Source organism: Macrotis lagotis, chromosome 8 (assembly GCF_037893015.1).
Source record: "Macrotis lagotis isolate mMagLag1 chromosome 8, bilby.v1.9.chrom.fasta, whole genome shotgun sequence".
Classification (NCBI taxonomy): domain Eukaryota; kingdom Metazoa; phylum Chordata; class Mammalia; order Peramelemorphia; family Peramelidae; genus Macrotis; species Macrotis lagotis.
In genome coordinates, this window is record NC_133665.1 from 107,166,358 (window position 1) to 107,175,500 (window position 9,143).

At 55.7% G+C, this 9,143-nt stretch overlaps 1 protein-coding gene across 4 annotated transcripts; it reads right to left on the bottom strand.

The window, feature by feature from the left end:
- Positions 1-546: 546 nt before the first annotated feature.
- Positions 547-9,143, bottom strand: HYAL2 (hyaluronidase 2). Of its 4 annotated transcripts, none has more exons than XM_074198023.1 (4): positions 8,903-9,143; positions 5,637-6,614; positions 4,818-4,907; positions 547-2,738 (listed from the first exon to the last, which is right to left on the bottom strand). In XM_074198023.1, exons 2-4 carry the CDS (start codon positions 6,567-6,569, stop codon positions 2,334-2,336), a joined length of 1,428 nt encoding a protein of 475 aa, XP_074054124.1. In that variant the 5' UTR covers positions 6,570-6,614; positions 8,903-9,143; the 3' UTR covers positions 547-2,333. The 4 variants fall into 4 exon arrangements, with proteins under 4 accessions (XP_074054124.1, XP_074054123.1, XP_074054120.1 ...); XM_074198022.1 differs by having other exon boundaries at positions 548-2,738; positions 5,637-6,611; XM_074198019.1 differs by lacking the exon at positions 8,903-9,143 and adding an exon at positions 7,177-7,381 and having other exon boundaries at positions 548-2,738; positions 5,637-6,611.

Consider the following 9,143-nt stretch of genomic DNA (forward strand, 5'->3'; position numbering starts at 1 on the left):
CGGAGGTGAGAGTGGCTCTGTCCGCAGCATCTTAACCTGATCTCCGGCAGATTTGGGATGGGGTCCAATTCTGACTCTCCCGTGGCTGCCTCTATGGCCCGGGGCTAGGTTCTTCCGCCGCGGCTCCTCCGTTTCTTAATTTGTACAATGAAGTGGGTGGGAATGCCCGCGGGTGGGAGAGTCCTTCCAAGGCAGAATCCCATGATTCCACTTCGTGGAGACTCACGTGGCCGGTCTCTTGGCCCAGAGGTGGTACTCCCTCTCTCCTAGTTCTCCTAGGGACCTTGGTGCCGCCTCACCCTGGGAAGGCTTTTTTGGAACCCCCCCCCCCCCACCTCCCACTGCAGGAGCTGAGCTCTTGGCTGAGCAGCTGCCCGAGTCCTGGGCTGTGGCCAGCTGACTCCTCTCTGGGGCTGGATCAGGAAGCCAACCAAGGTCACTCTGATCCAGGACCTGGATTCAGATCCTGCCCATCTCTCCCCCCTTCCCGAAGTCGTTCTGCCCTTGCAAATGGGGATGGTGATGGAAAATCGAGATTTGGAAGAGATCACTCATAAAAAGTTTAAAGACCCCCCCCCCCAGCTTTTATGTGGATTCTTTTTGGTATTTGCTGCTTTAGTAATTTAAAAAACCCTTTACTGGCATTAAACAAGAGTTTTGACCTGGGGATCCACAGATCAGTTTGAGAACTGTTGGAATACACGGGATCGAAGTAAAAAACCCCAAACAAGAGCCTCGGCTGCCTAGGGCAAACTGACCGCCAGAGGGCTCAGGAGAAAAGCTGGACCAGAGGCTGGGCAGGACAAGTTTGAAAGGGAAGGGGACGCCTGAGGTTGGGATGGGAAGCCAGGTGTGTGGTGAGGAAAGAAGGCGCTGGACCACGAATCCAGTCATCCCGGGCGGCCTTCTGTCTCCTTACTGTTCCGGATTTGGGACTTTGGGCCAGTCCCCGGCCCAACCTGGACCTCTTGACTCAGTGTGAAGCAAGGGTTGTTCTTTACAAGATGACCTCTAAGGGCCCTTACCATTCCAGTCCAGTTTATGACTCAGCAAATCGTATATGAGGCAATCAGAGGTGCTAAGTTTAGAAGGAACTGGCTAGCTTGATATTTTCCCCACCTGCTTTGGGGCTAGGACAGGATGGTGAAATATGTTGAGCAGGGGAAGATGGATTCAGCCCCTGCTCCCTCCGCTGGCAGGCTTGGAGTTGGGGGGAGTACCCCACTGAAAGCTGGGCAAAGTGCCCATGGGAAAAACAGCACTGTGGAAGTTTGGCCTTGGGCCCAGGACCATGCTGAGCCCCCTCCCCAGAGACCCCCTCCACTGCTGCATTCCATTTCCTCTACCCTCAGCACAACTCTATACCACAACCCCACTCCTGGATCTTGGCAGCACCACATGGGAGGGCCAAGCCTATAGAAGGCAGAACTCTTTAAGGGGAAGGTGGGGATTAAATCACTGGAGACAGCAGTTCATTAAAAAGTGAGGAGAGGGGGTTACCTCTCTTCTGTTTGGTTAATTGGTGCCTATCCTTGGGAGGGGGCAAGTTTAGTCAGAATAAGGGAATGACATCTCATAAACTGAATCCACAAAGTCTGGGGGCTGCAGTCCAGCTTCCCATCCTCTATCCTGCCAAATATGAAGTCCCAGGATTCAGGGCTTCCCTTCTGTTGAAAGACTGGCTCTTGACCTGAAGAACTCTGAAGGCCTGCCCCTCCCAGTGTACCCCTTTCATATTTCTAGATAAAAGAGTTGTTTGTTTTTCTGTTTAATTTACAAAATATCACAATAATAATAGTAATAATAATAATAAAATATAGAAAGAAAGGAGAGGGGCAGGGGGCTCCCTACGGCCCTGCCGTGTCCCCCCATCCCTATTCCCCACTAACAGCCCCTAGCATGGGGAGGCACCCAGCAGCAATTCACCCAAACTCTCTCCTCAACATCCCCCCTTAAAACAGGGGGAAAGATAGGCAAAGGGTTGAAGGCTACTTCCCCTCCAACAACCACACACAGACACACATACATTCCCACAGATCACACACACACACACACACACACACACACACACACACAAACATACATACAAACACAGAAGATCCACCCCTGCTCCTGCCCCTGTCCTTTTGATGCAGAGCAAAGCAGAGCTGGGGATGTGTCTGTTGCCAAATGGGGGCTCAATACTCTCCCCTAACCCTAACTACATCAGCTACAGGCTCTGGGGCTCCTCTGCCCTTAGCAGAACAGAGATTCCTTTGCCATGAATTCCCAAAGACCCCTATCACCGACCTATTATCACTGGCTCCTTCCTTGCAGCCCCCCACCATGGCTGTCTACTGCACTTGGGGGAGGACCAAGAGGCCCAGGGCCAATAGAGCTGTGAGACCCCATGGCCCACTGGGGGAACCCCTGTTTGAGGCTTTTTGGCTATGCTGGCAGCTCTCCCCATGCCAGCCCAGGTAGCACTGGCACTGGAAGTGGTCTCGGAGCTGAGCCAGATCAGTTTGGCTAAACTCGCCCTCGGCCCGGAAGAGGGGCTCCTTGGGGTTTCGGGCAGGGCGGAGGCGGAAGCTCTTGGGGTTCAGGTGCAGGAGGGCGTTGGAGCCAGGCAGTCGTCGCTGGCATCGCCCATGCCCGTGGCACAGGTCCTCACTGCATCGGAAAGCAGCTTCAGAGACATTCACAACATAAGGGGCGAGGTCTCTTTCCAGGTACTCCTTGATTTTCTGGCAGGTTTCCTGGAGGGAAGGGAGCAGGTTAGGGCAAGGCATTCATTTCTTAGTTTCTACACTTCAGAGAAGCAAATGACTTGGCTAGGGCCTACAGCTAAGTATGTCCTTGAGTCAGGATATGAATTCTAGTCTCTTGACTTCTACTCCATCACACCACGCAGCCTCTCTCCAAAGGAGTGCATGGGGAGAGGGGGCAGGGAATGAGGATGGGAGAGGCTAGGATTGTCCTTTCTACACTCAATTCAAGCCAAATCCAGTGACTCTGTGACCATCATCACAATCCTCATGCCATCTCCCACCTCCTGCTTTTTACTCTGCTAAACATTGTTCTTTAGGTCACACTCCAAGCTGAAGCCCCTCCCCTCCTTCAAGCCCCAACTTGGGGCCTACCAGCTCCCCTTTCCTGGACCAGCACCCCAGGGCCAAGGAAAGTCGAGTCTTCCCTCTCCAAGGATTACATCTATTTCCTTCTTCATTGGATTCTCCTTCCTGCATAAGACAAGCTGGGGCAGGGCCTATGTCCTAGCCTGGAATCTCCAAGCCCCAAAGAGGCAGATTCAGACCCAGTAGGGGTCTGACAGACTGAACAAGGAGTTTGGGGCTCTGCTGTCATTCCCCCCCCCCACCGTGGGATCCTTTTTGTGTGAGGCCTCAGAGAGAAAATCTTCTCTAGGGCAAGGAATAGGGCAGGGAAAACTGGAGCCAGGGGTGGGCATGGGAGGCCAGAGCCAATCCACCCCCATCCCCCCCAAGTGAAAGTAGAGAAAGAAAGCCAATTGTCTCAACAGCAGTTGGGAGGACTGGGGATGGGGGATGGGGGCTATCACCTCTTCAAGGACCCCTTCTCTTGTGCCCTTTGTTTCTTGGTGGCTGGCTCTCTAAGAGAGCACTGTGCTCTCTTGTGTATGTACTCCAGCGCCTCCAGAAAGGGAGACAATAGTGAGGGGGGTAGGGCCAGATCTGAGCCCCTTTCCTGGCTGGGGAAGCACTCAGGGCTTGGGGGAGGGGCAGGGGAGAGAGGAGCTAAGAGCAGCTGCTGAAACAAAGAGATGTTTCCCCTTTCCTTTAAATGCTAGTTCAGGGAAAAGTGGGGGAGAACAGGGAGGAAAGGGTAAGAAGGGGAGTGTTTTTGTGCAGAGTGTGTGGAACTAACTCCTAAGCTAGGGATGGGGCAGGGAACTTAACTTCTTAGCCTCAAGTTCCTCTCTGTAAAATGAATAGTTTGGACTTCAGGGCCCAGTTGAGCCTTGCCCATTAATTCTAAAGTCCTTCCCAGCTCTGAAGGTCTGGGTTCTAAGAGCCTGCACATTCTAAGGGTCCCTAGCTCCAAACTTCTACCTTCTAAGAACCCTTCTGATCTTGACATTTTATCTTTGAGCACTTAAGAGGGCTCTGATTTGTTCAGTTGGGCCCTAAATTGGACTGCCACCCCACTGTGTACCTAGAGCAGGTGGGCAAGCAGACTCAAGGTATCTGACTTTGGGAAATCCTGAGCTATTTGGGTTTGAAATCAGAGAACAACAAGCACCACCACCTCTCAATCATTCCACCTCTCCCTTAGTGGAATGAGATGTCTTGGAAAGGAGGGAGTTACCCCAGCCCTGGGAGGCTTCGAGAGACTCTCTTGTGTGGTATAAGGGTGGTGGTCTCTTTCTGAGCATGAAGTTATAGGCTGGACTAGACATCTCTTTCCACCTTCCAAATCTGGTGAGTCTCTGCTCCTCCCAGCTCTGACATTTGATGTTCATTTCAACATCTCTACAATGACCGGAACAAGGTTCCTGTCTTTCTTCCTATTTTCTGGTAACTTAGAACTGTATCTTAACTTCTCCTGAGAAACCTTTCTTAATTGTATGAGCAACTCTGCAGCCCTTGCATCCCAGTCCAGGTTCTTTGTTTCTGGAATGTGTTGCTTGGTATACAGATTATGGAAACTTTTGAGCTTTAGGTGAAAGTCAGGAAAGCTAGATTGTTAGTCCTATGTTTGTCACTGAGTCACTGGGTGAACTTGGGCAAATCCCCAAAGCCTCAATTTCCCCATCTGTAAAATGAACTCTTCCCCACCTACCCTGGGGCCCCACCTACCGGGCTCTTGGTATAATCTGCATCTCCCCAGAAGATGACACCGGCTGCCCCTAGAGCTGCACTCTCCCCAATGGTAGAGATGAGGTCCATCTAGGAGAAGTAAGATGACAGGTCAGAACTATAAGGAAAGGTGAGTAACGAATAGGTTTCCTCTCTTTCTTTCTCCCTCCTTCTGAAGCCCCTGCCAGTCCCCTCAGGCTTGTCTAGGCATGGTTCCAAGCCTCAGATCAGAGGCAGAGAGAGTGGCTTTTGTCCGACAAGCCCAGGCCTGCTCTCAATCCCCTCCAGATGTTTTGGGGTATATGAGGAAGGGAAAGAGGGGGAAATTATGCCAGGTTACCCCCCCCATCCAAGGGTTTTAACCAACTTCCCTCCCAATCTTGAAATGCTAGGGCAGGGATGTTAGCAAAACTTTATCCAAGCTCAAATGACGCTCTTTCCCCTCCCATTTGTTTTCTCATTTTATCCTCCTCCCCTGGGACAGAGTCTGAAGACCATGGAACTAACTCTGAGGAGGCTCCTGTCCTAGGAGCAACTGGATCACAACTAATGAGGAGCATTTTGGCCTCCTGGAGCCTTGCTTGCTTTATTTGTAAAGTAGGGAGTTTCCTATATCGTTTCTAAGGTCCCAACAGCTACAAGTCTTATGAATCTATGATCCCCTGCATCTGTAAACTCCTTCCCCTTTCTGGACCTCAGGATCCCAAACTATAAAATGAGGGGTTTAGCCTTGAAGGTATAAGATCTCCTCTCTTCCTCTGTTCCAAGATCCCCAACAGCTGATCTTCAAGGCCCACTTCCATCACTCCCAAGCTCTACCTCGCTGAGCACTGTGAAGCCTTGAGTGTAGGTAGGGCGGGTATAGACGAAGACTGGCAGGGAGTAGCCATCATGGTGCTCTCGGGCCACCCGCAGGGCTTCCTCTACCCGGGACCGCACAAACTTTCGACAATTGGCAGAGGATTTTAACATGGGATCCAGGTAAATGGAAGGGTAAAGGGCACTGCTTTCGGCCCAGAGCCAGGCCAGCTGGTCATTCCTAGAGACCTCCACATCCGGGCAGCGGCCCGTGTAGCTGGACCAGTTCTGAACATAGTCATGGTTGTAGCAGTCGGGGAAGAGGTAGAAACCCCAGAGTTGGCGGGGTCGAGTTTCCTTTGCCCATCGTAGGGTCTCTAGCATGAACTGCCGGGCGGCAAACTCAAACTCGTACTGGGCTTGCTTGCCCACCTGCTCTGGGGACCAGGTGGGGTGGCGGGAACTGACAAGTTGGCGTGAGACCTTGCGGTAAACATCCTTGCTCTGCCAGTTTCTGATCCAGACTGGACGCCAGTCTTCCCAGTCAATGACAGCCAGACCTTCTCGATCAGGAGATCTGATATAGTGTCGCACCCCCTCGGGCAGGCGCTCTAAGTGGTCTATCAGGCTACTATTTTGGGGCACGCCACCATGTACGGGCCGGAGATGCGAGTCGTGGTACGGGTAGTAGCCCAGTCGATCTCGATAGAAGATGGTGAGATCCTGACCCACAAAGCCTTCATTGGGCGAAGCCTTGACATCAAAGACGGTGAGATCCAGTTGGACTTTGAACCGAGGCTTGCAGTCCTGGGTCGGGGCGTTCCAAGCCACCAGAAAGGGGCGCCGGGTAAAGATGGGTGGGGCGGTGGGCTTTAGCTCATCACTTCTGGGCCCTGCTGATGCCAGGGCCACCAAGAGGGTCAGGGCCAGGGCCGTCCCTGCCTCTGCCCACATCCTGGAGGGCTCCCGGTGCAAGCTGCAGGGCTGGCTCAGGACCTGCTAGGAGGTGGGAGAGGAAGCCATTAGAGACTCTGGGCAGCTCGGGACTCCCGGGGCCAGCTCCCCTTCTCCCTCCCGCTCCCCAGTGGGCTAGGCGGACTTGGGGCCCCTTCCAGTGACCTGTGGCACCAAGCCCGTCGGCTCTGGCCCAGGCTGGGTCCCGGCCCGCTCAGCCCCAGCTCCGCCGGGAAGAACAAAGGCAGCCGGGGCCGGGCCGGGAGGCAGTGGGGCCCGCAGTCCGGCCTCAAAGGCCGGACCTCCCGGGGCGGGGGCGGCTGCCGGTGGGGCCGGGCAGGGCCGGGCAGGGCCGGGCCGGGCTCCCTTCCAGCCGGCGCGCCCGGAATGCTGGCTCGGCCCCGGCCGCCCCGGCTCCTCGCGCCGGCTGCCCCTTCCCCGGCCCGGGCCCCTCGCGCCAGAACAAGCCCCCTTTGTTGGAGGCTCGGTTCCCAGGCCCCCGCCCCCAGCCACACGTGGGTCCCGCGGCCGCTGGGCTCGGGCCGGGCCCCCGGGGCGGGCGCGGGGGGCCGAGGCTGGGGGCGCGGAGCCGCCCGCACTCACTCACCTCGCCCCGAGGGTCCGAGCCGCCCCCATGCTCGCAGGCCGCGCCGAGCCCCGGACCCCGGACCCCGCAGCCCGCACTCGGGGCTCCGCTCGCTCGCAAGCTTCGTCCCAACTTTCTCTCCACGGCCCCACCCCCTCGGCCCCGCGCGGCCCCTTTAAAAGATCAGAGGGAAGGCGGGCCCGGGGCAGTCTGCCGGGCGCGGGGGGGCAGGGTCTGGGGGGCTGCGGGGCTGGAGGAGCCCCTTCTGGAGGAGCCTCCCGGCTTCCCTGGAAGGACAGGAGCCTTTCCTGACGTGGGAACTCGAAAATGCCTCGTGGTGCGGGGCCCTCCCCGACGCGGAGGGAGGCGTCCTAACCGGATCCCCCCCCTCCGGGGCGCAAATGGTACAGCCCGGCTCCTGCCCAGGAGCTTCCAGTCCTTTAAAGAGACCCTGAACCTGCCCCCGCAGGAGCATGTGGGGGGGGGTCGCAGAGAGAGGAGATAATAGGGTCCGAGTGACACCTCCCGCCTCCTCCCCTCCCCTGCCCCCGACCTGCGCTAGGTGGCTAATCTCCCCCTTTCCTGGAGGAGCTTCTGGGCACTGGCCTCCTAGGGCCCTGGGGTTAGACCCACCCACAATAGCCCTGTCCAGAGTCCCCCCTCCCCTAACCCCTGTGCTCCCCTGAGGACTCAGCCCAGTAGCTCAAACCTTGGCTGATCCCTGAGCCCCAGGCTCCTGTAGACCTTGCCAGGTGGGATCCTTGCCCAGATGCCCCCTGGCCTCATCTCCTCTTAAAGCACCATGGGGGTTGGGAGGAGAGAGGGTGGGTAACAGCCTGGTCCCTTCCTCCCAGAGGGCCCCACGGACTCCCCCCCAGGGGCTGGGGCTTTGACTGAAAGCCTTCGTTGCTAAGACAACAGGCCTCTGTCCAGGGAATGCCAGACTGGGCTGGGGGAGGAGGCTGCTGGCCACCTGGTCCTGGAGCTGGGGGAGGGTGGAATTGGGAAGGGAAGGAGAAGAGCTGCGGAGGTATGGGGTCTTGTCCTCAGTTCCCTGCTCAAGTGAGGAGGAAGCTGAGGCCCAGGGACAGAGACTTCCCCCCCACTCCCCCCCCCACTTTCTTCTTAGCAACAACCTGTCCCTTCCCCCAAGGCGGCTGTTGGGGGTGGAAGAAAGTGGAAAAGGCAGAGTGGGGAGGGGGCCTCCCAGCTTCAAACAAAAGGGAGGCCACTAGACCTTTTGGAGGTCCTGAAGTGGGGCAGGAAGCCCGGGAGGCACCCTGCAGGAAGTTCCAGTCTTCCCAACCTCCTGCTGCTTTAACTCTTCCAATGCCAGCTTCACCAACTATGGGGCCCCGGGCTCCCCCCTTCCCAGTCCTTGTCTCCCAACGGCACCATCTACACACCTTGCTAGAAAATTTCTTCCCATTCTCAGATTCGAGCTTTTCAGCCACCCACAAGCAAGGAGACTCCCTTTCTGTTCAGGGCTAGGTCTTAATCCAAAGTCCAAATGTTCCCCCTGGATAAAGGATCATAAGATCTTTTCCCTTCAATTATAGATCCTTCTGTGGTGTGTGTCCTCCTGGATTCTGAGATTCAAGTCATAAGCCCGTGGACAGAAATGGAGATCCTAGTTCAGCCTGCCAGGTTCTCCCATCATATATATTCACATGCTTCAGAACAGCATTCCCTCCATCCCATGCTCACCCTCATTTCCACTCCCTGCAGCATAGTTGGACATGCTCACCTGGTTCAGGAGTCTGGTTCTGGGTAAACCAGGGCCAGGAAAAAGGAAAGGATATTTTCTTCTAGCTGAGCCTACTGCTGATCCTTTCACTGTTCTCAGGGCCCCAGGAACAATTTCTTTCTGCTTTTCCACATCATCGGACCTCTTCTGCTTCTCTGTTACCCTTCACTCTTCCTGATGTGAAGGAACGAAGTACTAGCTCTGAATGCCTCCTGCCTCTCTTGTGCTTGGTTTGTACTAA

What these genes read in the sequence shown, in the direction of transcription:
- HYAL2 (XM_074198023.1), bottom strand. Translation starts at nt 6,569, where the DNA reads ATGTGGGCAGAGGCAGGGACGGCCCTGGCCCTGACCCTCTTGGTGGCC. An exon ending in GCTTCACAGTGCTCAGCGAG is followed by an intron (nt 4,908 to 5,636) that starts GTAGAGCTTGGG and finishes TACTTCTCCTAG; the next exon opens with ATGGACCTCATCTCTACCAT. An exon ending in CAGATTATACCAAGAGCCCG is followed by an intron (nt 2,739 to 4,817) that starts GTAGGTGGGGCC and finishes CCTTCCCTCCAG; the next exon opens with GAAACCTGCCAGAAAATCAA.